At 49.7% G+C, this 15,946-nt stretch overlaps 1 protein-coding gene across 12 annotated transcripts in view; it reads left to right on the top strand.

The window, feature by feature from the left end:
- Positions 1-15,946, top strand: part of Slc7a7 (solute carrier family 7 member 7) — a 60,611-nt gene that overhangs the window by 9,181 nt on the left and 35,484 nt on the right. The window contains exons 1-5 of one of the 12 annotated variants that reach the window (XM_039093692.2): positions 404-642; positions 1,465-1,641; positions 4,034-4,174; positions 5,287-5,343; positions 9,035-9,586. In XM_039093692.2, coding sequence (XP_038949620.1) covers positions 9,079-9,586 — 508 coding nt within the window. In that variant the 5' untranslated portion in view covers positions 404-642; positions 1,465-1,641; positions 4,034-4,174; positions 5,287-5,343; positions 9,035-9,078. The other 11 variants (XM_039093693.2, XM_063274696.1, XM_008770705.4 and 8 more) reach the window with 11 other exon arrangements.

The following is a 15,946-nucleotide window of genomic DNA, read 5'->3' as shown; positions in this document are numbered from 1 at the left end:
GTCCTTCAAAGACCTTTTCTTCTTTTTCTTTTCTGAGAATGCATGGCTTTCCACTTGCTATGTGACCGAAGATAATTTTAAACTTCTGATCCTCATGTCTTCACCTCCTAAGTGCTGGAATTACAAGCGTGTGCCACCTTGTCAAGTTCAGAGACCCCATCTGTCTCTGCTTGGGTTTGATGAAAGGATCACTGGACAAGTTTGGTCTTCGAGTCACCTTTGCAGCCGCTATTTTTGGTTAAGTGCTGCCTCCTGGCGACTACTCAGGACACTTTCGGGGCACCGTGGCCACTTTTTAAATTTGGGACCTAGAAGCTGATGCAACAGCTCCCCCGAGGGGGCGGAGAGTCGGAACACACAGACAGGCAGAGATAAAGTCCGGGAGACCCCTCCCCCCGGCTGCAAGCAGGCACCGCCCCCGTCCCCCGCTGTCTCCCGGGATTCCCGGCCTGGGTTCCTTCAGCCAGCTCTTCGGTTGGAGGCAGGGGCTGTCTAGGGTTGGAATTTTTGGTCAGACCGCCGTCTGGCTGACAGCTCGGGCTGGATTGGGAGGGAAGGGAAGAGGAATCTGAGTGTGCCTGGGGCAGAGGACACGTCTCCAAGGGTATCCGCAATCATTTTCATTCCCCGGGGACTCATCATGTAGGCGCGGGGCCGGGCTTGGGGTCGGCTTGCAGGGTCTCTGGGTTCTCAGACCTTTGCTTCCTTCGCTCTCATTCACCCCAATTCCTTATTCTAGAGCTTCTTAGATAAAAGGGAAGAGCCCAGCCCTGGTCGGCGCCTGCCCATTCGAGGGCAAGCCGGATGATTGTGGCTGGGTCGGGTCTTGAGCGGTAGATATTTCAGAGCTGCAGACCAAGAGAAAGACCCAACAAAAGAGAGGTGCGGGACGGAGCCCCAGTGAAAGGAGAGTAACGGGGGAGGAAGCTTGGGAGAGAAGCAAAGGTGAGCCCGCTGGTGGAGGGGGATGGGCCACATCTAGATGAGGGTCTCCAGGAAAGAACGTTAGGTGTGGGCCTTTTAGTTTTTCCATTAGCTAAAACAAAAGTCAATTTCGTTTCTGGTGTACCTGTATGTTGAGTGTGGTGTATGAGCTTGTGTGTGTGTGTGTGTGTGTGTGTGTGTGTGTGTGTGTGTGTGTGTGTGTGTGGCGGGGGCGGTGCTTGTCCCTGTACACACCTGGCATCAGAGGATGCAGGGTATATTCCCTTGAGACAAGGCCTCTCACCTTATTTGGTGCTAGGCTGGCAGCCAGCAAGTGTCAGTAATCTTCCTGTCTCCACCCCTAGTAGCTTTTTACCAGGGAGCTGGGATTAGAACTCAGGTCTTACTGCTTGGGCAGCTATCAATCTTAGCTACTTCGCCATTTCACCCACGGAACCTGTCCCTCCTGTCCTCCCCCCACTCCTCCCTCCTTTCATTTTTTTTCCCTCATCTTCTCTGTTCTTTCTTTTTTGGAAACAGTTTCTTTGCAGTCTAGACCAACCTCAGACTCAATATGTATCGAGGCTGGCTGGCCTTCAACTCCAGATCTTTCTGCCTCCACATCTGAGTTTGAATGACCATGGCTAGCCCTAAACTTGGCACACTGCCACTGCACCGGCTGTTCAGAGGTGGAACCCCGGGTCCTGTGCTTGCTAGGTAAGTGCACTGTCTGCTGGCCCAAAAGTCAAGTTCAAACTGTTTTAGGCCTGTCAGTCAGTAAAAGTGAAAACCACATTCTTTCCCTTAAGTGGATCAAAACGGGAAAGATTAAGTATTTGTGAATTCTCCTTACTCTAAGTAACCTAGTAGTGAAGGGGGCAGTTCTGAAGCTAAGGGTATCAACACTGGGTGGCCTGGACGGCAAATTCAAGGACCCATCCAGGAGCCCAGCCAGCCGGGAAATCAGAGACAGAATCAATCAATCAATCTTTCTTTCTTTCTTTCTTTCTTTCTTTCTCTCTTTCTTTCTTTCTGCCTTTCTTTCTTCCTTTCTTCATATATTGGTGGTTTGTGTGAGGTCCCCCGCCTTCTTAGGGTCCAATGGGGAACAGAGCTCTTATGATGCTAATCTGCTATTGGCTGAGATGATGACAGATAGTACCAGGAATGAAAAATGTCACAGAGAACAATGTTCTCAGCAGGAAGAACAGCCCAACAGTCAAACTGACATTGCAAACGCTCTGTGGTGGGAGTGAGGTTGTTGTGTGGTCCCAGCAAGAGGGAAAGCAGGGCCAGCTCTGTCTCTCTTCCTGTGAACCTCCCTCACTGATAACCTGGACTTGTCCCCAGAGTAAGATTAAAGGGCTGGTCAGCCAGGAAGTGGCCTGGGATCTAAAAGAACCTCACGTTTTCCCTGGGATACTTCTGATTTGGTGCCAGCGAGCTCTGGCTTCTGCCTTTTGGTAACATATAACTTGGCTCCCCATCTAGGGATGCGGTCAGAATTCTTTTTAAAGTTTACTCTATGATTTTTAGTGTATATACGTGCTGTGAGTGAGTACTGCACTCGGATGTAAAAGGGTGTCAGATGACCTGGAGATCCAGGCAGTCAGGAGCGGCCTGAGGTGGGTGAGGTGGCTGTGGAATAGCAGCCATCTCTCCAGTCCCCAGTGAGAATTCTCGAGTCCTTATCTGGACCACATCTGGAGTAATTTATGGAACAGATGGCTGCCCAAAGGCAGTGGTCACACCTGGATTGTGCGAATACTTCTTGTGCTGTGACATGCCACTCCCCTGGACAGAGATTTATACTGGCTACACCTTCAGTGGCTTAATATGCCTACTAAGAAGTATCTTCTGAAAATTATATCTCTGATTCTGAATATAAGGAGGCTCATCTAGTTTAAACTTAAAACCTTCATTATTTATTTATTTATTTAATGTAGATTGGTGATTTGACTGCACGTATGTCTGTGTGAGGGTGTCAGATCCCCTGGAACAGGAGTTACAGACATTTGTGAGCCGCCGTGTGGTTGCTGGGAATTGAATCTAGGTCCTCTGAAAGAGAAGCCAGTGTTCTTAACCTCTGAGCCATCTCTCCAGCCCCTTAAACTCTTTTTTTTTTAAATTAGTGTATGTGTGTGCGTGTATCCACAGTGCATGTGGAGGCAGAGGACAGCTCTGCTTTTTTTTTTTTTTTTGAGACAAAGTTTCTCTATGTATCCTGTCTACCCTACATCTCTCTATGTAAGCTAGTCTGGGTTCAAACTCCTGAGAACTCACAGAGATCTGCCTATGCTGGGTTTAGAGGATTAAACTCTGCACCACCCCACCATGTGTGGCCAGAGACAACTTTTGGGAGTTGCCTTTCCCCTTTCCTCTGTGGGTTTCAGGGCTTATATCAGCTTGTCAGGTTTTGACGGCAAGCACTTTGATCTGCAGAACCATCTCCCCAGTTCTCTCCTCGTTTTTTAGTCCAGGGTCACATTTTCTCCGTTTCTGCAAAGTAAACATTTAACAGATATTTAAATAACAGTGGTTTGAAAGGCTGCCAACTTTAGGAATGTGCCCAGGGTGGCACGGGCCTAGTTGGTTTTTACCTAGTAATTCAGTCTCATTGTTCACAACTCCTCAGCCAATTAGGGATCTGAGCTGGGAGGGAGCTCACTGATATCTGGGTACAAACTTGTTTGTACTCACAGGTGGCCTTCATTGCTATGCATTGGCCTCCTGGGCTTGTTTTCCAGGCTGAGATGGCACAAACTCTTGAGATAGGACTGCAGAGTTTCACTGGCCTCAAGGTGGGATCTTGAGATCAAAGGCAGTGAGCACAGAAGGCAGGGTTGGAGAGTTAGGACACAGAATGGAGGAGAGGTCGAGAGGGGCCTCAGGAGGGTACACTTAAACACTCAGCAAGCTAGGGCAACAAGGAGGAAGGAAGGCAACGGGCTGAGGTGGGGAGGAGGAGCCCAACAGAGAAGATGCCCGGGTGCCAGCCGGCTCTGAGGTCCTCCCTGTCTGACCAGGCAATCTCAGCCCAAGCTCGTCCTCTGGCCCCTCCCCACCGCCGGCTAGAGTCACACATGTGTTTTCCTGTTTTCCATTTCAGTCCCAGGCACCCTCTGCCTTTTCTGCTCCTCCGTGTCAACAGCTGCTGAAGTCAAACCCCCGATTCTCTTACCTACCTCTCCTCACCCCAGTGTGCTGCTAGCCCCCTCCTCCCTGCACTTGCCCAGAGGCCTCCAGACAGGTAAGAGGCGGGGAAGCGAGGAAAACGAATGTGTAAGGAAGCACAGGAGGAGGATGGAATACCTGAAAATTGGCCAAAGAGAGAGGAAGAACCTTATTTCTTGGCCCCTAGCTCTGGCACTGTCTGGGTAGAGTGCTCTGTCCGGGGACTTCAGCTCTTTAGTTAATGGAAGCTCTGGTCAGAGCAGTAAACAGTTTCTTTTTTTAAATTCACTGTTTTTTTTTTTTTTTAAAGGGACGGTTTTAGCTATAGTGGACTATAGAAAAACAAATGGCGAACTGGGGAGGGAGGGGCTGAGCAGCTATGGAGGCTGGATGAGGAGTCCAACTTCACTACTATGTATCTGTTTTGTTTCTGTTGTTAAGGGAGGCAATCCAGGCTAGTTGCAGAGCGAGGAAGGCAAGCCCTGGGGTCTCTGGGGGGACAAAGTGTGTTCTCACAGGAGCTCACTGAGCTTGGTAGGCTCCTGGAGGAAGGGCGTTTTGGTGTTGCTGTTGAAGCATGAAGCATGATTGTTTAACACTGGCTGGCTGCTCTGTCAGGCACTCGTGCCTGGGGGGGTTCTGCTGCCTGCTCTTGGAAGCCCTGGATTGGAAACTTCCTTAGGCTGTAGAATGAGTGCATTTTTTTTTTCTGGAATAGCCGTGATGTCCTTAGAGATGAGCACAGCAAAAGAAAAGGAAAATGACAAGCAGTGTGTCAGCTTCTATAAAATCTGCCCTGGCTGAGTTCCTCCTAGGAGGAGAGCCTAGGGGATGCTGCTTTACCAGGCTGTCTGAACGGTGGAAGCGGGACAGCGAGAGCCAAAAGTGGCATCCTCTTGTCTTTGGTGCTAGGCAGTGGGTGAGGAAAGAGGGAACATCTCTGTGAGTGGCAGCCTGCCCTGCCTGGTTGCAGAGGGCTTAGGAAGCTGGGAAGAAGATTCCATTTGTTGTACTTCCTGGTGGGACCACTAGGGGGTGCTGTTTGCCGGGGTGTGGGTTCCATCCATCCTTAAGTTCCTTAAGGATTTCACTGGGGGTTTGTTTGTTTGTTTGTTTTTTTGGGGGGGAGACCAACCATGAGCTCAATCTCATGGACCCTCACGTCCGTTTCTCCTTTCTCCTTTCCAGGGATTTGCATTCAAGTCTGTACGCCATTGACAGCAAGTGCATCTTGATCCTAAAAGGGCAGGTGTCTTGATGTGTGTTTCTGTGTCTGTAACAGAAGTCAAAGCACTCTGGGTAGACATTGTGACCTCTCCTCACCCAAAATGAGAATGGGAGGTGCAGCCCCAAGGCAGTGACAGCACTTCCGCCCATGCTGCCCTCTAAAGACTACAGAGGCTTGCTTTCCAATCTAATCTTAGTCCGTGCTAGGTAATTCATTACAGAGCCACCTGGAGCGGTTTCCTGTCTAAAGGGATGGTCAAGTGACCAGAGACAATGGAGGGCCAGATTGCTGGAAGCTGAGGAGACAGCATAGCTCTGTGATCTTTGCTGCCTGCCACCTGTCTGCTTTGGCACCCTGCAGAGTGTGTACTCCCTGCTTTCGGATTGCATACATTCCACTGAACTAATGCACCGATGTGGGTGGTGTGTCTGGCTTGGACAAGAACTCAAGCAATGTTAGCATTACCATCACAGACACGCTGCAGGGGATGCTGGGAGAAAAGGACAGTGTCTTCAAGATGGATTTCAGATGGTCGTAGGGCTGTCTTGTGAGAAACACGATCTTTAAAGTTTTTTTAAAATGTGTTTTTACGTGTATGGGTGTTTTGCCTGCCTGTGTTTGCCTGCTATGTGTGTATCAGCAGCCATGGAGTCTAGAAGAGGGCATCAAGTTGTGAGCGGGCATGCGGGTGCTGGGTATTGAGCCTGGTTTCTCAAGAACAGACAGCACTCTGAGCCGTCTCTCTCTCTCTCTTTTTTTTTTTTTTTTTTTGGTTCTTTTTTTCGGAGCTGGGGACCGAACCCAGGGCCTTGCGCTTCCTAGGTAAGCGCTCTACCACTGAGCTAAATCCCCAGCCCCTTACTGTTTTGCTGCTGCACCAGGACCAGGGCAACTCTTTTTTTTTTTTTTTTTTTGGTTCTTTTTTTTGGAGCTGGGGACCGAACCCAGGGCCTTGCGCTTCCTAGGCAAGCGCTCTACCACTGAGCTAAATCCCCAACCCCCTGAGCCGTCTCTCCACCCTCAGGCACGGTCTTTGGGAGGCCCAAGCCCAGCATTCCATCTTGGTTTAGCTGAAAGACTTAAGGGGTCCGAATGGGAAGCTGAGTGAGCGCAGAGACGAACTGTCTCGGTTTGTTTCTGTAGAATAACCAAAGAGGGGAAGAGGAGGCAGGAGGAGGGATAGACAGTTGGGTTTCAGAACAGGTAGGCAGTAAAAAAGGCTCAGTGCACCAGAGTTAAAGTAGATTATAAAGGTAGAACAAACTGTGATTTTCAAATTGTAAGACTTTTTCTGCTTATTCTGGGCCTGTCTAGCATAGCTCAGTGAAACCTCATTTCCACACTATTTTGGCATGACAGTAGATAAGCACTCTATCATTGAGCTGAGCTATACTCCAGTTTTCAATATATATATATTAGGTTTTTGAGACAGAGTTTCTCTGCATAGCCCTTGCTGCCCTAGAACTCACTCTGTAGGCCAGACTAGGCTGGCCTTGAACTTGAACTCAGATTGCTGCCAGCCTCTGCCTCCTGAGTGCTGGGTTTAAAGGTGTGTGCCACCATGCCCAGCTAATTATTTTATTATAGTGTGTGTGCGTGCACGCATGGACAAGTGAAGCTCAGAGAACAGTAGGAAGTTTTCTTCTCCTTCCATTGTGGGCTTCCATTGTGGGCAGCTCCCCTCCCTGCCTTTTGACATGAGGTTTCACTCTGTAGCCCAGTCTGGCCTTAACCAAATAGGATCCTCCTGTCTCAGCCTTCTGAGTGGTGGGATTACAGGGATGAGGCAATCACGTCTGAGCCTCCACAGGTTTTTAAGAAATCGAGGGACGCTTGTATTGGGACATTCACAGGAAGTTTCCGGAAGCTCCAGAGGCTTTAGCGCGTTTCCCTAGGGGTGAAAGAGCATACTGGTGGGGTGGAGTTGTATCCAGAAGCTTGATCACATTTCTGAGCCATATTTCTTTTGAAATAGCTCGAGGCTCAGACTTTGGGGTGATGACTTGAGTCGAGAGGCAGCCACCCCTCTCTCTCTGTGTGACGAAGTGCACAGAGCTCTCACTTAGGGCGCCACACAGGGCGTCTGAACCGCTCTCACTCTCATACTTCCTCCAATCTCAGGCTATGAACAATGTGCCCCGTTCTGTAACCTTCCTGCCTTTCTTGTTTCGGCTGAGAGAGAAGTGAGGTTTGGGTGGAATGTGGAGGAACCGTGGGAAGAGGTCTGTGCCACCGGCTGTCTGTCCTTGGTAACTTATTAGATTCTCCGGGGGTTTCAGAGAGCACACCCAGTTAGCTGTCCCTTCCTCCGGGCCTCCTGTCCTGGGGCAGAACCGACAAAGGAGAATCCTGACCGAGCACCTTCTTATCACAGAAAGTGCTGAGCCAGGAGCTCCTAGCTGCCCCTTTCGCAGATGTGAAAGGCCCGTGAACCTTGGACCCAGATGGTTGCTTAACGTTCCTCTCCCTTTTCCTCACCCCTTCCTTTTCTAGCTCCCTCACCTCCTCCTCCCTTCTTGACCTGACTTAAATCCGGTAGGCATTTGTCTGGGTTTCCCTTTTACTGCTGGAGGAAGGAGGAGCTGTCAGACCACTGTTCTTGGAGGGTGTGTGTGCCTCTTTGTCTCAGAGACTGCGCCTGGCCATTGCTGTGGGAACCTCCTTATATCCAGAGGCAGGGAGTGAGTGTGCCCCACCCTGTCCCCTCGCTAAACCCTCTGCTGTTCTCTGTACGTCCAGTCACTTCCTCAGCTCCAGAGCCTCTTGCTGGAGTGTTTCGCCATTTGTCTGATTAAGCGTTCCTATTTTGTGCAGCTGTGCAGCTGTCTCTAGCTCTGTATTTCGGGGCATCTGCCGCCGGGCTTTTAGTCCTTTCCTTTCCTTGCTTTGCTCCCCTATGCCTGCAGCAGTTCTGTGGTGGTGGTGGGGGCAGCCACCTCCCACTGCCTCCAGTCACCTCTGGGTTCTGCTATGTATTTGGGCCACCCTTCCCCAAGCTCATTCCTACATTTTTTGGCCGGTGTGGATGGGAGAGATTTGGCGGCAGGAGGCCCGGGATGCTAGAGGCTAGGACAGGTATCTGGAGAAGGAAAAAAGCAGTACAAAGAGAGTCGCCTGCCTTCCTTTTTCAGGATGGGTGGGGCTGCTTGGGCTTTGCCAACATCTAAGATGCCAGCTGACCATTTGTTAATGGATGTTCCCGAACAGGGAGGTGGCCGTGCATCTGTAGCAGGAGCACTCTAAAAGCTTCAACCTAGCACACAGACTCCTTAGGGGAAAGAGCAGCAAATCAGCAAAAAGAGGATCTAGCAAACCAGTTGCTTTCAGGGCTGGTTCCTCATGCAGGCATCTCAGCATAGAGACATTTGAAACTGAAATCAGAGGAAAGAGAGGCTTTGGGGGTGGGGGGAGGGTTGCGGGGCCGGGGGTGGTGGGGAGGCAGAAAAAAGTTTTACCAAGCTGCCTCATGCCTGTCCTGTGTCATAATAAGCCGAGGGTTTCGTTGTCAGATAAATGAGGTATGCTGCACCCTACTGATGCTTTTCTGGGGGAACAGTCAAGTCAGAGCCATTTTGACAAGCCTTTGGGGTGTTGTGGGGAGACAGAAGTGAGAAGGGTCTCTGGGTTGGTGGGTGCTGTCTTGGGCCCCGTGGGGTGGAAGGGAGAGATTCTGCAGTTACCAACAACACAGCCTTCTTTCTTCCTTAGAGGGCGATGCAAGGGAGCTGGTGAAGACTTGCCTTCTCTCCGCCATGGTCGCCAGCACCAAGTATGAAGTGGCCGCTCAGAACGAGGCAGACGAGGCAGATGGCTCTGCTCAGGGGGATGGGGCAGGCCCTGCGGCTGAGCAGGTAAAACTGAAGAAGGAGATCTCGCTGCTTAATGGCGTGTGCCTGATAGTGGGGAACATGATCGGCTCCGGGATCTTTGTCTCCCCCAAGGGCGTACTCATGTACAGTGCCTCTTTTGGCCTCTCGCTGGTCATCTGGGCTGTTGGGGGCATTTTCTCCGTCTTTGGGGCCCTGTGTTATGCCGAACTGGGTACCACCATTAAGAAATCGGGGGCCAGCTATGCGTACATCCTGGAGGCCTTCGGGGGATTTCTCGCCTTCATCCGCCTCTGGACTTCTCTGCTCATCATTGAACCCACCAGCCAGGCCGTCATTGCCATCACCTTTGCCAACTACATGGTGCAGCCCCTCTTCCCGAGCTGTGGCGCTCCCTATGCTGCTGGCCGCCTGCTGGCCGCTGCCTGCATCTGTAAGTAGAGATGGGGCAGGATTGGTGATGTGGAGGACTGGACAGGAGCAGGGGTGTGAGTCCAGTCAAGGAGGAGGAGGAGGAGGAGGAGGAGGAGTTAGTTGGGAAATGAATGCCTGTGACAGTTTTTTTTTTAATTGTAAAAATTAATGTACACCGCCAGGGTATAGCTTAATAAGCTCTCAAGCGGAGGCTCTGGGTTCGACGGTCAGTGGTACCCCTAAAAAGTTTTGCGTGAAAATTCAGTTCAGCTTAGTTTAAGGTTCAGTGAGGCAGCCAGTTCAAGTGCTTGCCTCGCATGCATGAAGACACGCTTTGACTCCCCAGCACTGCACAGACTGTATGTACGAGTTAGTACCTGTAACTCCAGCATCTGGGAGATGGAGGTCTCCTGAGAGCCAGGAGTTCAAGGTCACCTCTTCCTTAGCAAGTTTGAGGTCAGCCTTGCATAGAAGAGATCCCGTCGCCGAAGGCAAGCAAACAGGTTGGATGTAATGGAGTTAATGCCTTTAACTCCAGAAGGCAGCTAGCTGGGTTTCTGGGGCCAGCCTGGTCCATGTAGTGAAACCATGTCACAAACAAACAAACAAACAAACAAACAAACAAATAAACAATTGAATATAGTGTTAAAAAATAAAGGTAGATCCAGGTGGTGGTGGTGCACACCTTTAGGCCCGGTACTCAGGAGGCAGAGGCAGGTGGATTTCTTTGAGTTTGAAGCCATCCTGGTCTACAGAGTGAGTTCCAGGATAGCCAGGGCTACAAAAAGAAAACTTGCCTTGGGGCTGGAGAGATGGCTCAGTGGTTAAGAGCACTGACTGCTTTTCCAGAGGTCCTGAGTTCAAATCCCAGCAACCACATGGTGGTTCACAACCATCTGTAATGAGATCTGATGCCCTCTTCTGGTGTGTCTGAAGACAGCTACAGTGTACTTGTAATAAATAAACAAACAATTAAGTCTTTAAAAAAAAAAAAAAAGAAAGAAAACTTGCCTTGAATCCTTCCACCCGCTGCAAAAGGAAGAAAGCCGCTCACCCCACACCCCTAATGCTGCTGGTTCCTGTAGCAACTGGCAGGATCTTCCTAATTGTTCTCCTTCAAGGATAGGTTGGATTTTAGTTTTGTTTTTTAATGAGGTGGGGATGCCATCGCACCTATATTGCTGCACCTCCTAGCATTTATCAGATTACCGAGCTGTGGGCCTGTTTATGGCGCCGTACACTGGTTCCAGCTTCGTAGATTTATAATGATTCTGGGTAAGGGTGCACTGGGGTAGTTAGTTAGCCTTTATGCACTTCCAGGAGTTTCCATTTTTCCTTCCTTCCTTTTCTCCTCCTCCTTTTTCTGAGACAGGGTCTTGCTGTATAGCACAGGCTGACCTGGAACTCACCACAGAACCCACTCTGGCCTTGGCATCTTTGTGGCCCAGCCTCTGAAGTACTAGAATTGTAAGTGCGTGCCACTGTGTCTGGTTCATGAGTGATTTTTTTAAGATTTTTTTTTTTTATGAATATAAGTACACTGTTGCTGTCTTCAGACACACCAGAAGAGGGCGTCGGATCCCATTACAGGTGGTTGTGAGCCACCATGTGGTTGCTGGGATTTGAACTCAGGACCTTTGGAAGAACAGTCAGTGCTCTTAACCGCTGAGCCATCTCTCCAGCCCGAGTGATTTTTTTAAAAAAAAAATTTATTTATTTATTTTATGTATATGAGTACACTGTCGCTGTCTTCAGACACACCAGAAGAGGGCATCAGATCCCATTACAGATGGTTGTGGGCCACCATGTGGTTGCTGGGAACTCAGGACCTCTGGAAAAGCAGTCAGTGTATCTAACTTCTGAGCCATCTCTCCAGCCCTCATGAGCGGATTTTTAATCATGTATTAATATGCAGTCGCCGTGTGTCTTACAGGATACAGTGTGGCACTTTATATTTTTGGTTGTGAGCCTGGCCTTTAATGGCCGAGCCATCTCTCCATCCATATGCACAGCGTGAGTCATCATCAGCTGGGGACGGGCGGGCATTCCTGTCATCCCATATGTGTACTGTCATTTCTCTGTGTTAGGAATGTTTGAAGTCCTCAGTAAACTGTGGCCAACCATAGTCTGACCGTGCTGTGTAATCTTAGCAGTAATTGGTCCTTTCCAGTTGCACCCTTGGTCTATCAGTCTTTCTATTCTCCCCTCCACACCCCATCCCGCCTTCCTTGCCCCTCCCAGGTTCTGGGAGCCCTCTTCCTCCCTCTTCTTTTTTTGACCACTGTTCTATTATCACCTTAAAAAGAAATCAAGGCAGGGTCTTACTGTGCATCTCTGGCTGACCTGGAACTTGCTGTGTAGACCAGGCTGGTTTCAAACTGGCTTCCGTCTCCCAAGTTTCATTTCTGTTCAGGATTGCTCCAGCTATTGAGTCCCCCTCCACCCCATATAAATTTTGTGATTTAATAACAAAAAGTAATCTGTGTGTCTGCGTAAGCAGAACCGGAAGGAGATAGTAGGTGTTTTGCTCCCTCGAGGTCTAACTTACTCCACTAAGACGCACTGGGACAAGGTGACTTTCTGAACCTGGATGGAGGCTGGTGGCCAGCAAGCCCGATGACGCTTCTGTGTCTGCCACCAGTAGTGTGACCGTGCCCAGAGTTGCGTGTGGGCTCTGAGGATTTGAACTCAGGTCCTTATGCTGGGCAGCCATCTCCTATCAGCTGTGACTGTTTCTTTCTCCTCTGTGAAGAGTGTCATTTTGTGTCTGCACTGGCTCTGTTGGTTGTTTGAGGCAATACAGACATTTTAGCACTTCTCCAATCCATGTCCCGGCTTCTCCTCCCTTTTTTCCTCCCCTCCCCCTTCCTCCTCCTGTCTTCTTTTTCGAGACAAGTTCTCCCTATATAGTCCTGTCTGTCTTGGGACTCTGTGTTGACCAGGCTGATCTCAAATGCACAGAAATCCACTTGCCTCTGTCTCCTAAGTGCTGGGATCAAAGGATCAAAGGCATATGCCACCATGCTTGGTCCTGTGTGTGTGTGTGTGTGTGTGTGTGTGTGTGCATGTGTGTGTGTGTGGCATGTGTGTGTGGTATGGTGTGTGTGTGTGGCATGTGTGTGTGTGTGTGGTGTGGTGTGGTGTGTGTGTATGTGTGTGTTTGTGTGTGTGTTTGTGTGTGTGTATGCAGTGTGGTGTGGTGTATGTGTATGTGTGTGTTTGTGTGTGTGTTTGTGTGTGTGTATGCAGTGTGGTGTGGTGTATGTGTATGTGTGTGTTTGTGTGTGTGCGGTGTGTTTGTGTGTGTGCGTGTGCGTGGTGTGGTGTGTGTATGTGTGTGTGTGCATGTGGTGTGGTGTGTGTATGTGTGTGTGTGTGTGGTGTGGTGTGGTATGGTGTGTGTGTGTATGTGTGTGTGTGTGTGTGTGTGGTGTGGTGTGTGGTGTGGTGTGTGGTGTGGTGTGTGGTGTGGTGTAGTGTGTATGTGTGTGTGGTGTGGTGTGTGTATGTGTGTGTGTGTGCGTGTGGTGTGGTGTGTGTATGTGTGTGTGTGTGTGGTGTGGTGTGGTGTGTGTGTGTGTATGTGTGTGTGTGTGTGTGGTGTGGTGTGTGTATGTGTGTGTGTGTGGTGTGGTGTGTGTGTGTGTATGTGTGTGTGTATGTGTGTGTGTGTGTGTGGTGTGGTGTGGTGTGGTGTATGTGTGTGTGTGCGGTGTGGTGTGTGTGTGTATGTGTGTGTGTGGTGTGGTGTGGTGTGGTGTATGTGTGTGTGCGGTGTGGTGTGTGTGTGTATGTGTGTGTGTGTGGTGTGGTGTGTGGTGTGGTGTGTGGTGTGGTGTGTGGTGTGTGGTGTGGTGTGTGGTGTGGTGTAGTGTGTATGTGCCTGTGTGTGTCCTCCTTAACTTTTAGTGCCGTTTGTGATTTTCATTGGAGAAATCATTAATTTCCTTGTTCGCATTCGTTCTGGGGGCCTTATTTTGTCAGCTTTTGTGGATGAGAATGGGACTCGATTGGTCTTCCAGCAGCTCCAGTATTGGTGTCAAAAGAGCTGCTTTTTTTTTTTTTTTTCTTTAAGGCTGGTAACCTTACTGAATTTGTCAGTTCTAACAGGTTTTGACTGGGGTCTTGAGTTTCTCTACGCGTAGCTCGGTGTCATGTGTAAACAAAGGCAGCTTGACTTCCTCCCCCGTGTCTCAGTGCCCCATTTCTTCACGTGCCTTCTTCTTATGGCCAGTAGGTCTCATACTGTACTCCCTAAGAGTCAAGCAGGCATGGGGTATGCGTCTTGACCCCAGAGCTTGGTGATGGTGGGGGTACAGGAAGATCAGGGGTTCAAGGTCTCTCTTTTCTTTTGGAGATGAGGTCTGATTATGCCTGGTCTCAGTTTGCTTTATGACCTAGTATGCAAGCCCTGTAATATGTGTATTTGTGTATCCCCCCCCCGTGTGTGTGTGTGTGTGTGTGTGTGTGTGTGTGTGGTGTGGTGTGTGTGTGTGTGTGTAACCTTCAATTGTGGTGTGTGTGTGTGCCTGTGCCAGTTTGTGAATGGAGTCAGAAGACAAATCAGGTGTTGGGCCTTACCATCTGCCTGAGAAAAGATGTCTTTAAAAATGTTAATTTTTTGATAATTTTATTCAATGATTTTGGGTCATTTTCACTTCTTTTGCCCTCTCTCCTCCCCTTCCCCTGCTCTTATGAACCACCTCTGTTTCTCAACAAGTCCCCCTCCCACTTTCCCATCGTTTTTTGACCCTTGCTGAGTTTAATAATGTTTGTTTATGTGGCCATTGGTGGGGAGTTATTTACTGGTGTGTGGGCAGTGCAACAGTGGTTAGACCACTGAAGAAAAGAATTCCTCTGCCAGCCCCTCAGGGCCATGAGCCTCTCCCCTCTTCCTGATGCAGGTAACCACAACTGCAAGGGTTCATGAATGCAATGACATTTGGAGTCCAGAGACAGTGTTTCACAGTCCTACTTCCCATCCTCCACAGTCCTCCTCCTCCTCCTCCACAGTCTTCCTTCCCCATCTTCCACAGTTCCCCTCCCCATCTTCCACAGTCCCCCTCCCCACCCTCCACAGTCCTCCCCATCTTCCACAGTCCCCCTCCCCATCTTCCACAGTCTTCCCCATCCTCCACAGTCCTCTTTTCCATCCTCCACAGTCCTCCCCATCCTCCACAGTCCTCCTCCCCATCCTCCATAGTTTTCCTCCCCATTCTTCTCAGTCCCCCTCCTCATCCTCCACAGTCCTCCTCTTCATCCTCCACAGTTCTCCCCATCTTCCACAGTCCTCTTCCTCATCCTCCACAGTCTTCCCCATCCTCCATAGCTTACACTGTTTTCATCCTCTCTTCTGAGACGTTCCTTGAGCCTAGAAGCAGGTAATATAGATGTCCTATTTAAACACTCAACAGTCACTTGTTCATAGGACACTGACCAGCTGGAAGTCTCTGCCCAGACCAACAGAAGCTTCTCTGACCAAGGTTGAGAGCCACACTAACCTATGGTTATAAATACTAATATTTAGGACGCAGTTTGATACCAGGTCCATTTAGCGACACAAATAGGTTTCCCCCAGGGATCTGTGATCCCCTGAACCATGGGCTTTAGACAAAGTTTACAATAACAGGCATGCATTCACTCCTACAGAGCCGGCCTCAAACCCACTCACAAAGCGGTTGGTTAACCACGTAACAGTCACATCTCTATTGTGCCAAAGGGGACAGACACCTTGTCTGGCAGGTTGGAATTGCAGCATGTGGGGTTTGCAGATGGGTTAGAACATTGACGGCCTTTTCTCTCTTTCCTAGCAGCTGATGGGGTAGCCCCTCTGGCACCAGGAAAGCTGCCTGGCAGGGAGGAAGCTTCTAGCTCAATTCTAGCCCATTTTCTCTCACTATGCATCCCTGGCTGGCCTAAACAGTGCATCGTGTATGTGTGTGTGTGTGTGTGTGTGTGTGTGTGTGTGTGTGTGCATGTGCGTGTCTATGTCTCTTTCTTGTTCTCTCTGTCTCACTGTCTCTGTCCGTCTGTCTCTCTTGGATTTCACCCCTCAGGAGCTATTCACCTTTGTTTCTAAACCTTATTTATTTTTATTTTATGTTATTTTATGCGGATGGCTGTCTTACCTGCACATGTGTATGTGTATCAAGTATGTGCCTGGTGCCAAAGGAGGGCAGACGAGGGATTCCCTGGGACTGGAGTGGGACTGTAGTTACAGATGGTTGTGAGCCATGTGGGTACTGGGAATGGAATCTGGGGCCTCTCAAAAGAGCCATCTCTTTAGCCCCGTGTTTTACGAGACAGAATCTCTTACTGGGAACTGGGGCTACTAATTAGGTTAGGCCAGCCAGCCAGTGAGTGCAGAGATCATTCTGTC

This window comes from Rattus norvegicus, chromosome 15 (genome assembly GCF_036323735.1).
Source record: "Rattus norvegicus strain BN/NHsdMcwi chromosome 15, GRCr8, whole genome shotgun sequence".
Lineage (NCBI taxonomy): Eukaryota > Metazoa > Chordata > Mammalia > Rodentia > Muridae > Rattus > Rattus norvegicus.
This window is presented reverse-complemented; position numbering and strand designations above follow the sequence as displayed.